Below are 23,541 nucleotides of genomic sequence, written 5' to 3' on the forward strand. Positions count from 1 at the left end.
ATCTTCTCTACATCCTGCCCCAGCCCTAGAACCAGCCATTTCTCCAAGGAGTCTTGGTCACTTTTATTGGAGAATCGTATTAAAAAATCAAGATCTGGATTCATTGCTTCTAGGCTCTGTCAGCTGACAGAGCAAGAAAATATATGTGTGTATACTAACACATGTAAATGCACATACCTTTAGATATTTCTATGTGTAACCATCTGTATCTATATTAAACTAAACACGAAATCATACTGATGTCTCTAACTCAGTCATTACCACAGGGACCATACCTGTCTCTTCCCCTCCTTATCTGTAACCTCCCACTCCAATGGTGAGAAATGTGGCTCCCACCAACCACTGTCTATTTACTGAATTACTCAATTCCAGTGTATACGTATGTATAGTGGTTTCAGAATTGTTAACCTGTACTCCATGAAAAACAACTTGGTCAACTAGAGTACAGTGACCTGTACAGTTGCTGTGTCTTTAGTCTTACACACTCCATTCATTTCCAAAGTTACCGTTCACTCATTTTCAGAGCTACTAAGGTCATCCCCTTTTCCCCTCACCCCCTTTACTGAGACTGTTTCATACATTTGCAATACCATTGGATCCTTTTGCAACACTCTGCATTCCATCCTGGGATCCCTTGCCTAAATGAGATTTAAAATTTGCATATATTAAGGTTCATTCTTTGTACTGCTAAGTTCTGTGGGTTTTGACAAGTGCATAGTGTCATGTATTCACCATTGCAATATACAGTATAGTTCGAGTGCACTAAAAAAATTCCCCATGTTGGGCTTCCCTGGTGGCGCAGTGGTTGAGAGTCTGCCTGCCTATGCAGGGGACACGGGTTCGTGCCTCGGTCTGGGAAGATCCCACATGCCGCGGAGCGGCTAGGCCCGTGAGCCATGGCCGCTGAGCCTGCGCGTCCGGAGCCTGTGCTCCGCAACGGGAGAGGCCGCAACGGTGAGAGGCCTGCGTACCGCAAAAAAAAAAAAAAAATTCCCCATGCTTCACCTATTCAGCTCTTCATCTCCCCAGGCCCACTCCTCCTGAAGCCCCAGCAATCACTAACCTACTTACTGTCTCCATGGTTTTGCCTTTTCCAGAATGTCACATAAGTGGAACACATAGTATGGAGCAGCCCTTTGCAGACTGGCTTTTTTCATTTAGCAATATGCATTTAAGAAGCATCCACGTTTCCGCAGATTTGATAGTTCATTCATTTTCATTGCTGAATATTACTCCATTGTATGGATGTACCACAGTTTTGTCAAGACATTTGTTTATTGAAGGGCATCTTGGTTTCTTCCAGTTTTTGATGATTATAAATAGAACTGCTATAAACATTTACATGCAGCTTTTTGTATGGACATAAGTTTTCAAATTAGTTGGGTAAAAACTTAGGAGCACAATTGCTGAATTATGTGAAAGAATATGTTAAGCATTGTAAGAAACTGCCAAACTGTCTTCCAAAGTGGCTGCACCATTTTGCATTCCCACCATCAATGAATGAGAGTTCCTGATGCTCTGCATCCTTGCCAGCAATTGGCATGCTCAGTTTTTAGTTTTACGCCATTCTAATGGGCATAAAGTAGTACCTTATCCATGTTTGAATTTGCATTTCCTTAATGAAAAGTGATGTTGAGTATCTTTCATATGTTTATTTGCCATCTTCTTTGGTTAGGTGTCTGTTTAGATCTTTTGCCCATTTTTTAAAATAAGTTTTTTGTTTCCTTATTGTTTCGTTTTAAGAGTTCTTTGGTATGGAGGACAAATTCTTTATCAGATATCTACTTTGCAAATATTTTCTCCCAGTCTGTGGCTTATCTTTTCATTCTCTTAACAGTGCCTTTCACAGAGCAGAAGTTTTTAATTTTAATAAAGCTGACTGAAATTTCTTTTATAGATTGTGCTTTTGATGTTACATCCAAAAACTCTTCACCATGTTTAAGGTCATGTTGTTTTTCTCCTACTTTTTCTTCTGGAAGTTTTATGGTTTTGCATTTTACATTTAAGTCTGTGACCCATTTTGAGTTAATTTTTGTAAAAGATGTAAGTCTGGGTCTAGGTACTTTTTTTTCTTTTTTGCATATGGGTGTCCAATTATCTCAGCACCATTTGTTGAAAAGACTATTCTTTCTCCATTGAATTGTCTTCATGCTTTTGTCAAAAATCAGTAGACTCTATTTGTCTCAAAATAATTTTAATCTGTTCATGAAACCAACAGTTGTCAATAATATTTTAATGACACAAATTTAAAAGGCATAAATGAATTTTATGAAATGCCACCATTCATTTGATAATCTATATTTTTAATAATCCATTATGAAACAACCATGGCCTGTATCTTGCCTGCTTCTTCAACCTCATTGCTTTGTGTTCACTAATTCCAGCCTCCTGGCAATCTTTCTGTGATCTCTTTAAATCACATCAAAGCTGCACTTGCCTTAGGGACTAAACACTTTCTTGTGGGAGACTTTCAATCCAGTTTGCCTTTATGGGCCTGAAGGGTCCTTGAAGTTCATGATCTTTCCTTTTCTCCTGGGAAAGGAGATAAAATTAACAAATTGTGCCTGTCAAGAAAGTTATATCAATATCTAAATGTTCCTTTCCACCAGATACATTATTCATATTGCAACAAAGGACAAGAACATGTAACATTCATAAAATTCCTGTGGGAAGTCTCTTCTAGATCTGAAATTATGTAGCCTAATTGTTTACTGTTTCTATTTGGAAAACAGAAAGGAATTTGATCCTAAGTGCTGCCTCAAATGAGGCGAGGAAACGTCATGCCTGGTCCATTGTTTCTACTTCAGGTGAACGCTGGTTCAGAACCACCTTTGACAAAGTCACTCCTTTATCGAAGTGAGCAACTTCAGCCTGAGGACCAGGACAAAGTAGCCATTTGCTGTAACCCACCCGTTGGCAGAGAGCTGAAAGCTATCTAGGTAATATCTGAATATTGTTTTGCGTGAGGAATAGAGGAAGCTTAAAAATGCTTTGACTATTCTCTGTCTCTTGGCATCTGTGAACTTCTATCTCGTGTTTAAGAGAAGCACGGACACATTTAGTCCAGAAAGTGGTCTGATTTTGGCTGATCCTAAAACGTCTCCTCCTGGAGTGCTTTTCCCCAGCCTGGTTCCTTCTCATCATTCAGCTCTTATTTGAAATATCATCTGACAACATTATTTTTAAATACTACCCCTTGACCTAGTCGCTGCACTTTATTTCCTTCCTGGTCTTATTTACTTTCAGAAATTATTGTGTTTATTTATTTTTTGTCTTTCAAACTGTGCCTCCACCCTTCCTTTAGAATTTAAGTTCCATGAGGGCAGGAGCCTTGGTTATTTTTGTTATCATTCAGATCTGGAACACAGTTTCTCAATGAAGATTTTTAAATTATTGTATAACAGAACAAATGAATGAGTGAATGAATGAGTGACAGTAGATTATGAACAATGCATTTTTTCCTACAGAGTCTAGAATGATTGGGCATTTCAATGTATTAATGAGAAGAATGTTTCAAAGAGGCAATGAAGTTAAAATATCTTTCCCAGATGACATTTATAAGGCAATGATAATGATCAGTTTCCTCTCTTCTAGTGAAAAAACGGAAACTATTACCTAACTCAGGAGACATCTGAACATTTCAGTACTATCTCAGAAGCCATACGTCTCAAATGGCAGGACAAAGATCCAGTAAACACGATCCAGAATTCACTTTGTGTTGTGACAAAGTTAACATGCAATTCTGCAGCACATTCAAAACATTCACCAACTCTTAGGCATCTAACAAAAGAGATAATCTAAGAATGGGGTAAGCAGCAGGAATAGATTCATAGATTCTTGCAGTGTTTGCACTGGTGGGTACAATAGCAAGCCAATGTTCTCAATCCCACCTTTTAAGTAGCAGGAAATTGACCCATGAGGGAAATGGCCTATCCAAGTTAATACAGATATTTATGGGTGCCTCTGGGAACTGTTGAGTGCTATGGAATAGGTGGAATGCTAAAAACAATTTATTTACATTGTACCAAATAACCAGTATATTCAGTAGTAATAACTACAACAACAAAAAAATCAACATCATCATGGTAAGTTTGCCTCTACGTAGACCAAACGGTCACTTGTTTTGGTAGAGCTCTGAATCAAGCTGAATAGGAAAATGTTCCAAACACTCATGATTTTCTACCATAATAAACAAGTCAGAGAATGCCCCAGCAGTGAGAACTGGACTGTCTCATCACTCCTATCTAATTATAGGAGTGATTGCAATCAAACAATTAAGGATGCATAGATTACTTCTTGAATAAATTTTTATTTCTTGGCCTTAGTAAAAGAAAAAAGGTTTTTAACAAATTCTATTTCCAAGATTACTAGATATATCTTTGTTTTGCTTTTTGGAAGGATACTCTCATAGTGGAGCGATAAATTATTTTTTAGAGACATCTCTTCATTTGTAATAGAATTCAGGGCCTGGTATTCTGAGATTTAGGCAGTTGTGTCCAGGAAAAGTATGCCAATCATAGCATAATTAGTTAGCTGCAAAAAAAGAAAAAATGAGATCTTACGAACTGTTTTAGGAATCTGTCATTCCTATGGTGCAAGTAATCCCAGACATGATGAGGCGGACTTGGTAAATCAGAAGCCCTTCTCTCTCCACTCTGTATTTATTCCATTTTTACAACAGCTTTTGGTTTAATTTAATACATTATTGTAGAAGAAAGGGTCCATTAAACAGCTACAGAAAAGTGAGAATTACGTTCCTTTTAGGTTTTTTTTTAAATTAAGCATTCAACAGTAGAATCCTTTAAAAATGATATTCAAATGATTTTTAATTACCACAAAGGCATTGAGATGTTAATATACTTTATATAAAAGAGAGGGATACTATTTCATTCGTCCTTTCCTGCCACAAATTCCAACTCTAAGAAAATTATTTCTTTTGATCCAGTCTGATAGCATGTAATAAGAGAACAATAAAACATATGGCTCAATTACCACCGCTTCTCATCAAGCATGAATTAATGAATATCAAATTATTATTAATTGTTTTTTCTGGCTCCCTCTCCATAGGACAATGATTACACATTTCTGTATTTTAATAAGCATTACTGTTTAACACTTTGTGGACCAGTGTCTAAGAGGAACAGATGCTTGAAATCATTATACAGAAGAATAACTCTACATTTATCAACATTTAGAAAATACATGATTATCTTTTAATCTCCCTAGTTTGTCAGTTTTTTACAACTGCCTTAAACTCCCTTAGAATTCCACCCTCTCTCAATGTTCCATACGCTTTCCTTTGAGAAGCAATTGCTATGTGCATATAAAGTAGTTTATAAGTGCAATGTCTCAATTTTAATAATAATAATAGTTCCTCACAAGATTACTGAATTTTCAATTCCTTAAGAAAAAGCTCTTTAAAAATCAAAGTTATAGATTGAGCAGTTAAAAAATTAAGCAGCATGGCACAGAATATAATAAATTATGATCATATAACTGACATATCAATGTCAGTGAGTAATATTTATAGACACTGTACAAGAAGATTCTGTAAAACTGACAGTTCATTTATTTTTATAAGCCATCTGTAAATATAAAGTGCTATGTAATAGGAATAGATACAGCATGCGAAAGAACATGTCTTTGTAGTCCATAACTTTCATTATTTCTCATAGATAATTTATGAATCCAGATTTTGAAATGCATGCAAAGAAAACCTGACAAATTACGTAAACACCATGTCATATGATTTTACCCATTACCCATAAATGCAGGTCTTTCTGTTTTTAAAACACATTCTATAAAACTTGTATCAGTGATAAACTGAAGGATGATACCAAGGTTAAATTGTTCAGATATCCTATCTAGTTCAATAGGCCTAACAAACACAGATTCAGGTATGTTTCTAAAGAGCAAACAAAAACTTGCTTTAGAATCTGATAATTTTGGAGCAGAAAGCGACCTTAGAAATCATTTTGTCCATTGGCCCTCATGTTACAGATAATAGCACAGAAATCTGAAAGGTTTAAGTGATTTTCTGAGGTCCATACAACTTTATACGTTAACATCTTTCTGCCAAACTTTATCTTTCTGCCAAAATTTCTATCAACATTACTTTTGTACATAAATGAAACATATCTTGCTCCCATGACAGTTTTATCAAGACTTCAATAACGTCTGTAAATCCAAATTCTTAGGGAAACAAAGGTGAGAAGATGGTAAATTTGTCTATAATGGAAACCGTGACACACAGCCTAATACTGAGCAGAGATGGACCTGGTGAAGGCTGGCAATGCTCACTGCCATCAGAAGCATGCTTCCTTTGACACTGGGTGCTAGAACCACTTGAATTTTTGATCTCTAAATCTAACCAGATACCAGATGGTTCCCTTTATGTATGTGACCTTAGTGGAGGCAATTAGATTATTTATGCAATAGCAGAGTTGTTAATTCTATACCAGAGTCAATCTTTGGTGTAAAAGCTTTTCTAGATTATATGTTCTTACAATAAAAATTTTAACTCCTTAGTGAATGCTTTCATCTTGATTTTCATGTGCCAGAATTACTGAATCCACTTTGCTGAAAAATTTAAAGAAAATAAGTTAGATATACAAATTCAGTACAAAAATAAGACTATAACTAAAGTTTTAAAAATAAATAATTACTCATCAAGGGGGTAGTGGTGGGTTAAGCATTTTACTTTCACCTCCTACTGCACTCATCACTGTGGCATGGCTTTTCGTCATACCGTGAATACAAAGTACCAATGCCCTGTGCTCATATTTATGACATGCCTGAGAGTCATGTCTTGACAACTTAAATATACTATAAAAATGCACACCGGGAAGAAAACACAAAGACTTCTGAGTGTTTTGGTAACCACATCTCCTAAACCGTATCATGGACTCCCGGGACTGAAAGTTTCAGAGCTGCACCATGCACAACAAGGCCCCTTGATGTAACAATGGATCCTGATAAGGCTGCTTGATTAGGGAAAAAAAAAAGAAATATGAGAACTGGCTGGGGAAAGCAGAAAATAGAAGGCCAAGTATGAATATAATTAGCTTTGTTCTTGTCATTGATTCTGCAGCCTGATGGAACATGGCTTTCTGAATATTTTTCAGAGTATTTTCCAGATGTAGCCTCTCAGTACCTCATTAATATCACACACTTGTCTTTAAATTCCATATTTTGGATCCCGTGTAAAAATCGCAAATGCTCCTTTTTCATTCACCACCAGCAGGCAACTTGCCTTTCACACAGTGCTGTTGACCAGCTCCCCAATATCATCATGGTTATTCTACCTACTTACTATTGAAGCAAAAATTAAATGTTGATACTAGCTTTACAATGAAGTTTCATAGGATTTTATATTGCTAGCTTACTGTGCACTGTACACATCTTTTAAATCAACTTTTACAGCTTTCATGCTAAGCTTATTGAAAATATGAGTTAAAAAGGCAGACCCTTAATGTTTCTTCTCACAAAATTTATGCTAATTAGGTATCCAAATTATAGTAAAGTTGGTCTTAAAGGTAAAAAAAAATACTCAAATGTTATATGCAATATAGAATTCCACACCATTAACTCTAAATTTTCCGTTTAAAAATAACATTAATATAGAATTGTACACCATTAACTCTAAATTTTCTGTTTAAAAATAACATTAAAAGGCATTTAGTATAATAACCAAATTACGTTTTAAAAAAGTATATTCCAGTGCAAATGTAAAGGTCATTCACAGAAGTGCACTTCAACTCCACCGATCAGTAGAGCAAAGAAAATCTGTTTTTGTTAGGAAAAAATGGAAAATTTCCTAAAATAAATGACTTTTGCTTAGTTGTATCTATGTCTGGTCTGACATCAGAAGAAAATATAAATGTTGACTGATTTTTATACCATAAAGTGAAATGCCACCATGTTATCTGCAGCTGAATTTTTACTATAATTAAGAAAATACTTTTTAGTTTTGAGATCTTTCATCAATATTAAAAGTTCATTAATGTTAGTGATGGTTCCTTACAGAGCTTAACACTTACCTACAACTTGAGAGTAGCAAGATTCACAATGTATTGTCTGTTTATAAATCCAAACACTGTCACCGGCTTGTAGGTTTTCCAAAGGTTGTTTGCATATTTCACACTAAACAGAATGCATAAAGTTTACATTATATATGAAGTTTAGATTCTTGGCGTAACAGGATTAAAAAAAAAAACAAAAAAAACTTTTGGGGGCTTCCCTGGTGGCGCAGTGGTTGAGAGTCTGCCTGCCGAGGCAGGGCACACGGGTTCGTGCCCCGGTCCGGGAGGATCCCACATGCCGCAGAGCGGCTGGGCCCGTGAGCCATGGCCGCTGAGCCTGCGCGTCCGGAGCCTGTGCTCCGGACGGGAGACGCCACAACAGTGAGAGGCCCGCGTACCGCAAAACAAAACAAAAAAAACAAACAAAACTTTTACTTTATTCAGTACCATCCTTCATAGCAACACTCAGATGAAGCCTCAAGAGAACCCAGAGGGAAAATAAGAGTATACTTACTTGTCTGTGATCCACACACTGAACTTTTCAAATAAATCCTCTCATAAATCTCTCTACTATGGAGGTGTGCATTTCAGGGCATATATACCACTGAAGTCTCTACGTAACTCACAACAGAGTAGATATACATTTTCAGAAATTGGTTATGCCAAAGACAAGATCACCACTGGATATCGCAAACAAAAACACAAAGTGCATTTATTGTTTGCTTACTAAGGGAGAGCTATGCTGTCCGGGTATAGTGTCATTGAGCAAAACGAACTTCTGATCCTATGCAGGGTTTAGGGGGAAGTTTGTTTCAAGTTGTGTTGGTTAAAGAGGAAGGAAAGGGTTGACATCTGCCTTAGACCTGTGCTCACTGGAGCAAGTTCACTGCCAACTGGCTGACTTTCAAGTTCACTGACGCAAATTGTCATAGATCAGTTTGACATGTTTAAGCCAGTTCAGATGGTTCTCTACTATTATGGCTATAGAATAATCTGTCTTTTCCTAGGAGTGTGGGGACATTTTTATTCTCAGTAGTATTTTATAATTAAATTGAAAATGGAAATAAATCATCCAAAATATAATAAATGGAAATTATTCCTATTTACCAAAAGCAATAATCAGGAGAATTTTCTTCTTTTAAAAAATTTCTGCATAATAATTTTAAATGAGGAGCTATAGACTAACTTTTGTTTCGTTGAGTAAACTTAATAATTAAAAGGAAATTTTACTGTCATAATTAAATAATTATGAAATTTTCAGATTACATTTTATATAGAATTCTATATATGATGGCCTTTTGGATTTTATTTGCTCAAAATGATGCATCATATTTCTTCTTGCTTTGTGTCACTTTCTGAAGCTAATTTAAGGAGAAGCAATCAATTGTCAAAGTATTACATCTACTTAACTGAATTAGATAATTTGTATCAGTCATAGAATATCAGCACTAGAAGGGACCCATAGATTTAGGCTGTGGTTCTTAAACTGGCTGCCTGTTAGATCTATCTAAGGAGATTGTAAAAAATACCAATGCCCAGCAGTCATCTCTAAGATTCTTGATGTAATTGAGGCTGGTCCCAAGCATTCTATTTTTCTCCTAATCTCCTCAGACAATTATAATATGCATCCAGGGTTGGAAACCACTGGTCTAATCAGCTACTTCATTTTACAGATGAGGAAACTGAGGCTAAGCTAATTTAGATGATGTCCAAAGTCACATGGCCTCAATTAGTGTCAGTTAGAACTCCAGCTCAAGTCTTCAGGTTCCTAGTTAAGTGCTCACCCAGTTACACCAAAATCTATATTGTTGACCTACGGAATGTTTTTGTGAAAAGTAAAAGAAATAGCATATAAAAACACAAACTGTGACGCATTCTACTATGTACGCTTTATTATTATACTAAGCCACATTTAATTAGAATTAATCATGCTCTCAAAAGCAGACTGAGTTTCAACTATTGTTAAGCCCATTGGTCCTAATTTCATAATGTAAGGAGATGCTAGCTTTCTTCTCAACAATTTCTTTGCCTTTTCAGATTTCATTATATATTTTATGTAATGCATGATTTATGAAAATGCTGCAAAAACTTTTCTAAAGAGAACAAGTGTTTATCTTTTTACAGATTTCAATCTGTAGGGTAAGAGTTATAAATGTGTCAATAATCAACTTTTAAGCCTAAAGCCAAGAGAGTAATTATAAACCTTGGAGGTTTAGGCTGTAGAACTCTGAGAAATGTTTAAATAGTGCATTATTAATGTGCATGACAGTGTTTCTGAAAGCTTTAACTTCATCTCATATATTTCATTAAATAATTATCTTTATTCCAATCATTATGCAATTTTATATTGAGTTAAATGCAATAAACATAGCCTTACCTTGAAGCAAGTGGAATGGCAGCAAATTTGTAATTCATTTAAAATCATCTTAGCTTCTGTGCCCAAGGGTTTTCGACAGTAAGTGCACATATCCATTTCAATGACAGACCTATAGAGATGTAAGCAATTAAAAATAAATTTGTCATGATGCAAAAGACAGATGTATTCCCCATAAAGTCGTATGGAAATGATATGTTAATTGTGTTGATACTGTAGTAAATTGTGTAAAAATCAAGGAAAGCTGAGGATTTACTTATCCTAGGATAGCAGGATAAGTGATTGATTCTTCTAGTTATTTCAAAATGATATCAAAGAATTAACATGAAGGAAAGTCTCAGATTATTAATTCATTAGCAATCAAAAGTGCATCTGGGCAGGACAAAGATGTTCACAGTTTTCTAACTGAACTAGGTCATAAGTACCCCTTGAAGCTAGAAGAGGGTTTTGAATTATTAATGTACTTATATCATAGAAAATTTATGCTGCAGATTAATATAAAAATTTAACTCTCAAAACATTCAATAGGACAAAAATAGAAATCCATTCAAGAATGTGTTGGTGAATTCACAAATGATGGATAACCTAGATTCTAGGGTCTAGAGTCACTAAAACGCTCCCCTAGGCCACTTCTCTTGGTGTCATTGTAAGACTCAGAATATTGGGGGCCCTTTCATGACAAAAATTCTCCAATATGATATAATCTCACTACAAATTTGATGGGGAAAAAAGAGCTTTGCTATTTACTTTGGAAAAATAATGTTCAATAATAAATAAATGATCAGTAAGTCCAAAAGACCTTGGGTCACACCGGAGTCTTAAGAAAGACCAATAACTACTTGATTCTTTTCCATTTGGAAGGTCTTAGGACAGTCTTAATTAGCACCTTGCAGAGTTTACTAGTCTCAGGGTGTTAGCAAACAAGCCTGAAATTTCCAAAGTAGGATACATACCGGGGTGGTGAAATAAAAATAGCTAATATTTGGGCTTCCCTGGTGGCACAGTGGTTGAGAGTCCGCCTGCCGATGCAGGGGACACGGGTTCGTGCCCCGGTCCGGGAAGATCCCACATGCCGCGGAGCGGCTGGGCCTGTGAGCCATGGCCGCTAAGCCTCTGCGTCCGGAGGCTGTGCTCCACAATGGGAGAGGCCACAACAGTGAGAGGCCCACGTACCACACACACACACAAAAAAATAGCTAATACTTAATAGTGCTAATATACTTAATATGTGCAGTGCATTTTCCACGCACTTTGCTTTCCACGCACTATCAACTCGTTTATTCTTCATAACATCACTGAGAAGCAGGTACTCTTATTTTTATCATTATTTTACAGAAGAGAAAGCTGAGGCACAGAAGGGTAAGTCATGCAGCCAGTGAGTGGCAGAGGCGGGATCTGAATGAAGGCAGAGCGGCCACAGAGGCCTATGCTACCTCTGGGCCTGCTTGTGAGATTGACTGGGCTCGCTGGGTTAGAAAGAACTAGTCATGCCCAGAAACCACAATCGATCCTGTCATCGAGTGCAGGACTAGAAGCAGAGAGGAGGGAAAGTTGAGGGGAGGAGGGGGTAAGAGAGGAAAGGGATTGGAGTAGATAAACCTTGTTTCATTTTATATTCTCAGTCATTCTAGTAATCTCTTCTTCCCTTATGTACATAAATAAATATTTCCCTCTTTCAATGATCTCTCTAGGTACTTGCTTACATATTCCGGGCAAATAGTTCCCTATGCATTTTTCACATATATGCATACGTAGGTACCCACACACTTAAATTTCCCATGTTAGACTGTAAGCACTTCCAGAGTAAAAACTGCCACTCTCTAGCATTCTTCCATTCCAGAGACACTGAGACAGGAGCTGGGAATATAAAGAAGAGTGAGAGAGTCTCCTCCAATGAGAAGCCTTCTTTCCACTAGGGTAGCCAGGTGTGTGATTGGATGGTCACCACATATTTATGGATGTGTGACAAGAGTTAGGAGAACACAGCCAGTGGAGCAGCTTATCCCTGGGGTGAAGCAGGAAAGGCTTGTCAGCATAAGTGCCATCTGAGTTAAAGCTTGAGGGTGAAGGAGCTCTCAAGGGGAGCTCAGTGAGGTGGGGAGGGGCGTGATGGAGGGGTTCCAAGCAGAGTGAACAGGATGTACCAAGGTGCCACACAATGAGGGGGGCTGGAGTGATTGAACATCAGTCAATATTCAGCAGGATCAGATTCTGAAGGCCCATAAATCATGTACAGAGGAATTTGGTATTTACCTTGTAAAGGGGCACTGGTCACGTTATGGGACTGATGTGCTTAGGTAAGAACTGTGGGGATGCAGCTAATTTCACACAATGATCAACAGAAAAAGTTTGCTGGACTAACCAGTTTTAACGGAGAATTGACTTTTGCTCTGATGACTGAAAAAATTTCAAGGATCACTTGAGGAACAGGAGTGAAATTCTTCACTTCGAGAGCAACACTTTAATGTAGAATGCTTTTCTTCCTTAACAATAAAAATATGAGCCCAGGGAAAGCTCTGGTGTTGGTGTTATCCTTATTAAGATGATACTTAGTCAGGAATTCTCTGGTGTTCCAGTGGCTAGGACTCCATGCTCTTACTGCCAGGGACCTGGGTTTGATCCCTGGTCATGGAACAAAGCTGTGCCTTGTGACCAAAAAAAAAAAAAAAAAAGATCATACTTAGTCAAAGATCTTTTCAGAGCGTTATGAAAAACATAGCTCTGGTGTTTTGGTTATCTAAGCAGTACTTGTGATGCTCCTATAGTCACATCAAAGGGGTGTGACTTAAAGGCAAGACACTAAGAAGAGCCTTGGTAATAGAAGATATTAACAAAAGTGACAAAAAGAGGATGTAATTCTGATGCCTGGCCCACCTATGTTTCCCTTAGTAAATGGAACATAGGTTTGTTTATTCAGGAATAATTTATTGAGTATCTGTTAGGTGCCAAGGACGGCGTTACAAGCTGAGGCTGTGCATAAAAATAAGATATGGGGGCTTCCCTGGTGGCGCAGTGGTTGAGAGTTCGCCTGCCGATGGAGAGGACACGGGTTCGTGCCCCAGTCCGGGAAGATCCCACATGCCGCGGAGTGGCTGGGCCCGTGAGCCATGGCCGCTGAGCCTGCGCGTCCGGAGCCTGTGCTCCGCAACAGGAGAGGCCACAGCGGTGAGAGGCCCGCGTACAGCAAAAAAAAAAAAAAAAAAAAAATGATATGTCGTGACCCTCAGTGGGCCATATTTCCACCCCCTGCAATAGAGAAATACCTTCCATAGAATACCGGACATTTGTATTAAGCTGGTTTCCAGTGGTTGGACTGAAATGCTAATTATTTTTATTTCCTCCGCTGGAAGTCTGCAGGCCACAGTCTCAGGAGTGTCACCTATTTATCCGACTGAGCATAAAATGGTAAAAGAGAGTAATCAAGAGCAAAAGCCTGAGGTCAGTTTACCGGCACTAAATTGATGCTCACCCTAACCTCCTTCCTGGGAACTGAGCATGGGCCCTAGTGGGTCACAGCGGCACATCCACGCAGCTGTTTGTAAGGTGAGCTGGCTTTGGAAAACCGCAAGGAGGGAGGGCTGAGGGCACGGTCTAGGGATGCAATGAAGCCTAGATGCTAATAATGTGGCAGTACTGGGGACTCCTGGGATCACCAACAGCAGAGACACTTGCCTGGGAGGCAGCTGTAAGGCACAGAAAGCTCTACTGGAATAAAGTACATCAAAATCAAAGAACAACAGCCAGGAAGTCAAGGAGCAAATTCCTAGATGCAGAGGTTGCTGTTCTTTGTTCCACTCATACAATCACCAATATAACCGCTGTCAGGAATGTCATCTCCAAGTTCAATGGACTACAAGAATGTGTACATATATATTTCAGTGCTATATACATAATGAAGATATGTAAATATATATTATATATAAATACACATACGCATACATAATAAAATGTATATTTATAAAGTATGTACACACATATATTATCTATAATATATAAAAATACATATGTTTATATGTGTGTGTATATACTTTTATGTATGGAAATACAGACATACTCACTTATCTGAAGTCGAATAAATGGTTTGTATGTATTTTTCAGAGATACTCTCCTGATATCTATCCTTTGGTGATTTACTAGAAACAAACACATATGGACATGTGAGAATTGGGCTGTTCCCCTAATATTGAAGTATATACCTCTATGCAGGCAAGGAAGCACACACACACCCACTCACACAGCCTCATTATTATTATTCTTTGGGATGTTACAAGCCAGGACAATGTACTGACTCTTTTTTTTTTTAAATCTGGAGAAGTATTGATATGCAAGAAACCTCCAAGTTGACATAAGTTGACATATTCACCAAGATAAATAAAGAATGGGGCAAGGAGAGTGCAAGAACAAGTGTAAGCAGGAAAAGCAGTTATTGTTTTTCATGAAGTTTATACTTGCAACTCCCTTATTTTTACTAAAAGAAAGCGATCTGTAGCCTCACATAAAGAATATACACAAAGCACGAGCCAGTGCAGGCAAATATAGACAGACACCATTCACGTAGAGAAACACTCCTGAACTTTTAGAGAAAGCTTTGGAAGTTTTTATATTTGCTTGAAAACATCCAGGAATCATTTAGAATGAAAGCAAAAATATTGTAACTTTTAAAAGTCCTCTTTGTTCCCTTTCTGCTCCAGTTTGTAAACGTCACTTTCTCCTGGAGACAAATGAAGTTTGCAGTGCACTAACCAGCTGACTGTCCATAACTGCTTCCCCAGTACCTACACTACCTGGGAGCATATTAGGACCAGAAGCAATATGTTCCTATTATTTCATACAGTGATAGCCCTCACTTGGGATTTTTTAATGAGAAATCCTTCTCTCCCTCCAAACTGCCCGTAGGCAGACTGCTGTTAGAAATAGAATCTACTTTACGGAACACATAGCCCACAATGCTAAATAAAAGTTCGCACATATTTATGCCTGATACATATAAAATTATTCCCATTTTATTGGTCAGAAAATTGAGACTTGAATTGAGACAGAAAACTGAAGTTAAGTAGTTTTGCTGAGGCCACATAGTCAGTAAATGACAAACTAAGATTCAATCCCAACTCTGATTCTAGGGCCTCTGGTCTAATACATACTGCACTGTCGGTGTAGATTTTAGGGAGAATTGGATTAAGCAGCAAAATCAAAGTTGAGGTTGCATTTTACAAGGTAACTTACTTTGGGGTTTGAGGAATCCCTTTTGGGGGGAAGGTTGCTCAAATCGAACACACCTCGAATTTCTGGGAGCCCCGCCCCCATACTCTGCTCTCTGGCCTCTTTGAAATGGGCGATGATTGACACACGCGTGTGTATATCCACATCTGAATGCCCCACCATTACCCTACAACACAATTAGGCCAACTCTTGTTTTTATACTCTGCAAAATCGAATGACTTGTGAATCCCTGACCTTGTGTGACATTTTCCTCAACATCCATCACATCAAGCAGCAGATTTTGTGGGCCAGAGCTTATTTACTAAAAGTTATACCCCTTATTTCAGATTAGAGGTAAACAACAGTCGATAGAACCATTTAATTAAAGTGTGACTCCAAATTAGCATAGCAATACTTGTGTAATTTTATAAAGCTTATTATGGGCATGTATGTTTATGTGACAACTTTCAAATAACTATCCTATTATGTATACACGTGCTATATTAAAATATTTTTTAGTCCATTCAATGAAATTGTATGATTATTTGACAACTACTTAATAGTGGAAAGATTATAAAGAATTATATATTTATTTATATAAAGAACTTGATATACTCTTAAACATTCTGCTATTTGAAAAAAGCAAGCATACCCTAAAATAATGGCATTCCTTCTTAAACACAGAGTATTTCAAAATTATAAAATATACATAGCAAAATACTTCAAATAAATTTCCAGTACCTATTCTCCGCATACGTCCTTGTGTACACAACAGTATCCTTTGGTCCTGCATGCCTGGTTTCAGCATTGGAGCTGCAATACAAACCATTTTACTTCATGTTTAAAGTTTGTTTACAGGATAATCAAATTCACAAGGCAATTATCCAATCCAATGAAAACAATAATGCTCATATAGTCCTTCTAAACTATTACCTTTAAAATATGAATGTTAAAGTGGTATCAATCCATTTCTGCAAAATTTATTTATGTCTCCCATTTTGTCTTAACTTCCAGAAGTACCTTGGCCTACTTCCAGAATACTATTATGAAAATCGGTCACTCAATAAGTCTGTTGTAGAGCACGATGATTATTTTGAATATTCCTGTAACATGTTTTAGTGTCTATTTCTCTGATGTCCCATTCATATTTCCAAACCATTGCTTTCCCCACAAATCTCAAGCAAAAAGTGGACCTTAATTAACAATCATGATAACATCTGATTTAATGAAACCTTTAAATCTACTTAAAGAATGTCAATGCCAATGTCTCAATCATGCTTTTTAAAAAAAATATAGACTTTTTAAGGAAAAATCACAGTTTACACTCATTATTCATAATTGACAACTTACCAGTGACCAAGTTGTTTACTCAACACCTTTGTATAAGCCTGCTTAGCCACTGGTAAAATTAAAAATTTCTGCATTTCAAAGGAAGGATCAGGTTGTATGTGGATGTTTTCTTTAAAACACAGAAGGAGAAAAAAAAAAAAAACAGAAGGAGAATAGTCCTGTCAGTTGTTTTATAATTGACCACAGTACCTGAGCGTCTTCGGTGCTTCGTAAGAGTAGGCAGTGGTTCTAGAAGATGGGCTGATTAAAGCCTCAGTAGACCCACTAACTTGGCCATCTTGCCTGAGAAAGCAAATGCAAATATTTGGCACTTAAAATCAAGGCCACATAGAAGGTTTTTGTTTTATTAAAATTCTGTTCAATGAACTTTTAAAAATATACAGTGAACCTCTTTCTTGTTTGCCTGTTTTCTGCACAGATACACAAATAGAATACATGTACGACTTTACTCCTCCACAGAGACCACTATCTTACCTTTAGGAATCATCTACAGGCATGTGTCACATTATCTAACACTAAGACAGAATACTTTTTTATCAAGGGTAGGAACCATCTGAAATTGGTTCCAGTAATATTTTCACAGCAGCAGTGCCATCTTAGAAAGTTTTTCATGTACAACATATCTGACAGTTTATCAGTTTAATGAAAATTATCCAGGGGTTCCTCTGAGAAATTCCAGTTTCCATTTTGCTTTTAATGTAAAACAGTACTTTGAAGATTGCAAAAGAACTTTGACCTAGATTTCTGCTAATCTAAAAATGTCACTATACTTAACAAAGTGCAGGCATATTTGCTTTTTCCTATGAGACAGAGGAAAATTTTAATGCAGGAGTAGTGAAAGCTTTAGCTCTTTTTCCTCCCCTGTGTTAGTAAACTCTGATATAGGAGAGACATAAAGACCAAGAGAAGGATTTAGATCTTGATCATGATTTATCATTCTTGACTGGCCTGTTCCTTCCATTTCCAGGTAGCTCTTAAAGAAGAAGAAAACATCTGTTCACATAGTATCAACTCTGGCATACGGAAAACCATCTTCTAGTTTTAAGACAGATATTTCACAAAACAGATGTTTTACAGCTGAGTTAAAATGACGCTAAGTAATGAGAAAGTAGAAGATTTTCTAATACAATCATTAGAATATGTCATTCCAGAAAAATGAAACTAGCTGTGAATTGTTTGGAAATATTCAAATCATATAGTATATAATACAAAACCCAATTTTAGCAAATAGTTTCAAAGGACAAAGGTTGTCAATGAGTGTGAAATGTGTCTGTATTGTCCTCAGAAAGATAAAATCAAATATCACCAATTTGCAAAATCTGCAGATAGGAAAGTGAAATAATTTGTAAACAGTTCTGATAAGGATTGAACTGTGTCCTGCCAAAATTCTTACGTTGAATTTGGTTTAATTGGTTTGGCGTATGGCTTGGGCATTTGCAGTCTTTTAAACCTCTCCAGTAAGTCTCACATACAAGTCAAGATTGAGAACCACTACCTTAGAGGCAGCCTGACATCTTACCCAAAAGAGCACTGGTTCTCAAAGTGTGGGCCCTGGATTAGCAGGTGAGTCTGATGTAAATAAAATGTGGGAACCAGTGCAATAGAGAACTCTCCACCAAACTATTCCTTAGATGCCTTGAATAATATTCCTAAAGAAGAACTTATGACTGACAATGTTTTTTGCTTGATGGCTTTATTGTTAAGACGTTACCCTTCATTGAAACAAATTGCTGAATTGTAACTTGCAATCAACGGTCACAATTTTGTTTCTTAATTAAATAACTCCATAAACTATAAAACCAAATATTGTGTTGGAACTTACAAAATTCCAAATGGAATTACATTTGAGAAAATGTTTTCTGCAGTGGAAGTTCACCTTGAAAATTTAACTATCTAGAACCTTCATACACTGCTAGTGAGAACATCAAATGGTACAGCTGATTTAAAAAACTGTCTGGAAGTTCTTCAAATGGAGTTACTGTAGGATTCAACAATTTCACTCCCTAGGTATTTACCCAAGAGAAATAAACACACTCTACACAAAAACTTATATATGAATGTTTATAGCGGCATTGTTCATAAGAGTGAATTACAAGCCAACAGTGGAGACAATCCAAATGCCCATCAATTGATAAATAGATAAACAAAATGTAGTACATTCACACAGTAGACTATCATTTGGCAATAAAAAGAAATGGAATACTGAGACATGCTACAACATGGGTGAACCTTGAAAACATTATTCCAAGTGAAAAAAGCCAGTCACAAAGGACCACATATTTTATGATTCCATTTATATGAAATGTCCGGAATAGGAAATTTAAAGAGCCAGAAAGTAGCTTAGTAGTCGTCCAGAGCTAAGGGGTTGGGGGAAAATGATGTGTGACTGCTACTGGGCATTGGGTTTCTTTTTGAGGTGATGAAAATGTTGTAAAAGTGATTGTAATGATGGTTGTACAACTCTGTGAATATACTAATCAGAAAGCATGTATCTATGTGGACATCCAATTACTATACAAAGTGAATACATTCATAAAGTAAATAAAGTAAATCAAGTGTCAGTTTAACAGATTGGCCTATGACTCTTATTTAGATTTCCATTGTCCTATTTGACTTAACATTGGCAACTTGACTTTAAACAGCATAAAATAATTTCAACTGATAAATACCCATGTCACTGCAAACTTTATAAATCTCTTTTGCATGAAGACTAAAAGCTTAGTAAGAGTTTACCATTTTGAACTGTTGTATGTGATAGGGTTTACTTCTATAAAACTATCAAGGTTTTGAGCTCTTGTAAAAATTACAGGTTTTAAATATACAAAAAAAAGTCTTATTGGTACCAAAGGTGATAGTGGAGTGGGGGGGCAGGAGATAAATTAGGACTTTGGGATTAACACATACACAGTACTATATATAAAATAGATAATCAACAAGGACCTACTATATAGCACAGGGAAGTCTACTCAATATCCTATAATATCTATAATGGAAAAGAATCTGAAAAAGAGTATATTATATATATATATATATATATACACACATACAACTGAGTCACTTTTCTGTACACTTGAAACTAACACAGCATTGTACAATAACTATACTTCAATAAAAATAAATAAAATTTAAAAATAGCAGAATTCTCCTGTGGAAAAATAAAGAGAGGACTTGAGGCCAGGATACCTCTCTAATTTACGAACTTTCTGCACCTGATCAAGTCTCTTACTCTCTGACCCTCAATTTTCTTTCTGTTAAATTTTTACCCATTTTGAGAGTCAAGTAAACTTTCTTTTCTGTAGCCAAAATTATATGGGTGCAAAATTGGGCCCAGAGATTTCTTTTTTCCACTTTTTTTTTTTCCACGTGAGAACTTTTATTACAGTTGTTCTTTCAGGGCTGGGGCAGTATCTACATTTTCCATTTAATTTGGAGACAGATCCTGTACAGGATTTGGATAGAACTGAAGAAGAATGAATAACATCTGAACACAGAACTCAGGGATGAGCAAATGATTTTGCAGTGGTGGTTAAGGCCTCCAGACATAGTAACTGACTGTGATGATCACCATCCCGCTGGAGAGACGGGGTGCATTTGTGAATGTACGTGTGATTGTTGGGTTATGTTAGGAAAGAGGCACAGATGAAATTGCAGGAAAGTAAAGGAGAGTGTGTGCACGTTACAGCCACGGTGTTTTCCATCCCACAGCCTCTTCTACACAGATGGCCACAACCACACCGCCTTGCTGAAGGAGGCCAGACCTTGGAAAGCTAGAGGAAGGTGAAGTTACGAGGAAGGAGAGGCAGCTAAAGTTCTTGGTTATCAAACAGCTACAGAGCAGAGAATAAGGAAACCAATAGGTAGAGGGAAGAGCAGGAGAAAAATAGGCAGCAAAGAATAGGCAACACAGGCAACAAAAATAGGCAACAAAGAACTGACAATGACCAAGAACTAAGGTTAATGTCTGGGGATTCCTGATGGAATGTCCTCTGGTCAAGAATGAACAACCTTCCAGTGCAGGCCTCCGTGAAGCCCGGCCATGCTACCATTCCTGTCCTTGAATTTCCATTTCCTCATTAATCTTTCCAATAAAACCCTGTTTCATGAGAAAGCCTAACTCAAACTGAAACACCTCTCAAGTCATATTCAGTGAAAAGTTCCTTAATTATACCTCCTCATTTACTTGTCATTTTTTAATCTGGATCATTTCCAAATAATATTTGAATGAGCTTGGTTAATTGTAAGCCCAATACTGTTCCCAAAATAGTGGATCCTACTGAAAATGTATCCTCCCTCATTCTATCAGAGGCTTGCTTGGGATCACAAAAAGAGAAGGCAGAGGATGATTTGGGGAATTAAGGGAACAGAAAGAAACTACCTACCTCCTATATGCAAGAGCCTTTAAGAGATATGAAAAACAGACCAAACATTGAGCCAGCTCTTTTCCTACTTTTCTACTCTCTTCAATTGATATCAACAATATCATTTCTTTACATAAACTTTTTTTTTTTTTCTTTTAAACAGAAAAGGCAGCTGTATCTTAGGAAGGTTAAAAATAGAAACTTATTGCTTCTAGGGTCCTCCCATGTGTTGGGAGAAGAATTGCTAAACATGGAAGACTTTTAAAATTCTTTCCTAATTTAAACAATCTGTAACAACAATGAAGTATAGCTTCTATCCTAACCTTCGTTGTAAAAGAAACAAAGTACAACAGTTTTAAAGCTGGTATTCTCTGTGATGTAAAGAAATTCCAAAATTAGGTCCTGTTTTGCGGCTGTGATGAATTTGTGCATTCTTTTAGCACTACGTATCCAAGGAAGAGATTCCCAGAGTGCTTTCTGCACCGCTGAAAACCTACCAAGCAACAGTAAGTAAAAATAAATCTTCACAGCCCATGTGCAGAGCACTGAATTTCCATGATGCCTTTTACAGTAAGCCATTGAACAGCAGGCCCTTAGTCAGAAATTCCAACAGAATTCAAATTTTGCTAACTTTTTTCCAAATCAGTTATTAAGTACCCTGTATATTGTTTTTCATATTCATATGGTGTTTATATTTAAATATCACAGTACAGTTCAACTTCTCAGAAAATCTTTCAAGGTTATATAATTTATGAAGGCTCATATGGAATTCATAAGAAAAATGTAAATTATAATAAGCCTTACCTTTCATTTTTACTCTTAGACATACTGGAATTTACTTCAATTAAATTTTCTAGGTCCTGGTCTCTATAGGAAAAAAAATATTTTATATATATATATATATGATGTAATTACATACAATTTTAGGAAATAAACATTAGAATAAAAAATTTTTAGATCAGTACAAAAATTTAAACATAGTCATTTGTGGTCTTTAAGAATATGGACATTGAAAATCTGACATCGAACCATATGTCCTATGCAACTCAAGTATGAGCATGGATTACGTTATGAGAGAGAAATAAAGAACTAATTTTTTGGAAGGTTTGAGAAATCTGGTCTGAAAAGAAACAACTGATTGATATTCACATTCGGCTAACTTTGAATGAATGCTTACTTTGCATCACAAAGTACTAACTTGTGTATTTCCACGTGGGTTATCTCATTCAGATCTCACAAAATCTTGCAGGACAGCATATGGGGCTCAGAACGGCTAAGTGAATTTTCCAAGGTCAATTGACTAATTTGTAAAAGAGTCAAGGCTTGAGGCTGAGCCACCTGCCCATCTGAAATCAACTCTTAAATATTTAATTAGAGCCTTCATTCCAGCTTTTTGCATGACAGAAATATGAGAAGTCAACCCCAAATTTGAATAAACAATTCATAATGTGGAGGATAAATGGGACAATTACATTCTTAACTCATGGGCTACAATAATGATTTGACACACCTTCATGAGATACAATATTCTCTGGTATGTTATATATATATATATTAATTATTTATATATTTGCTATTACGCTGGTAGTTCTTAATTTTTTTCCATGAGTTTGGAAAAGCCTTGTCACCAATGCTATTGGTTAGCAGGATGGTTTAGGAGTCAGAGCAAGGCCATTTCTTCTCCTACTTTCTTGGGCAAGTTAGTCAACCTTTCTAAGCTTCCTTTTGTAAACTAGGATAATAATATCTAATTTCATAAGGTTGCAGTGAGAATAAATGAGTTAATGTAAATAAAATTTATAGGCACAATGACTACAGTTGTGACTGAACTGAGTAAGAATAAATAAGTGATAATTAACAGAAGTGTAGTGTCACAGCACTAGGCACTATGGATTCCAGAATTCTGAGGGACTATATTTTCATTTTTATTTCTGCCCTAACTTTCACATCTTTAGAGTTAACTCCTGTTTTCATAAATCTCCCTTTTCCAGTCCTGAATAGCAGATTTCAAGTAAGGTTCTTTTACAGAGAATCAGTGTAGGGACTCTGACTCACAAAATTAATATTGATAAGGATGAATAATAACATAAAAGTCCTCATATTTATGTGGGATGAGATTTAATACTCCTTTTATATAACATCCAAGCCATCAATAAGTGATAAATATGCTAATTAAGCAGCATTCCATAGCTACACTTAAACCTCACATTTAAAATACTAGCTGCGGGCCTGGGAGATC

The 23,541-nt window shown here is 36.6% G+C and overlaps 1 protein-coding gene across 1 annotated transcript in view; it reads right to left on the reverse strand.

Moving 5' to 3' along the window:
* Positions 1-4,289: 4,289 nt before the first annotated feature.
* SCEL (sciellin) overlaps positions 4,290-23,541 on the reverse strand; it is a 326,730-nt gene continuing 307,478 nt past the window's right edge. Inside the window, exons 28-34 of the mRNA XM_067713410.1 lie at positions 22,107-22,169; positions 17,134-17,226; positions 16,336-16,407; positions 14,454-14,528; positions 10,399-10,507; positions 8,040-8,142; positions 4,290-6,579 (exon numbers count right to left, since the gene is read on the reverse strand). Coding sequence (XP_067569511.1) covers positions 6,563-6,579; positions 8,040-8,142; positions 10,399-10,507; positions 14,454-14,528; positions 16,336-16,407; positions 17,134-17,226; positions 22,107-22,169 — 532 coding nt within the window. The 3' untranslated portion in view covers positions 4,290-6,562. The remainder of the gene's footprint in view (positions 6,580-8,039; positions 8,143-10,398; positions 10,508-14,453; positions 14,529-16,335; positions 16,408-17,133; positions 17,227-22,106; positions 22,170-23,541) is intronic.

The sequence above is a fragment of the Pseudorca crassidens genome, chromosome 18 (genome assembly GCF_039906515.1).
Source record: "Pseudorca crassidens isolate mPseCra1 chromosome 18, mPseCra1.hap1, whole genome shotgun sequence".
Classification (NCBI taxonomy): Eukaryota; Metazoa; Chordata; class Mammalia; order Artiodactyla; family Delphinidae; genus Pseudorca; species Pseudorca crassidens.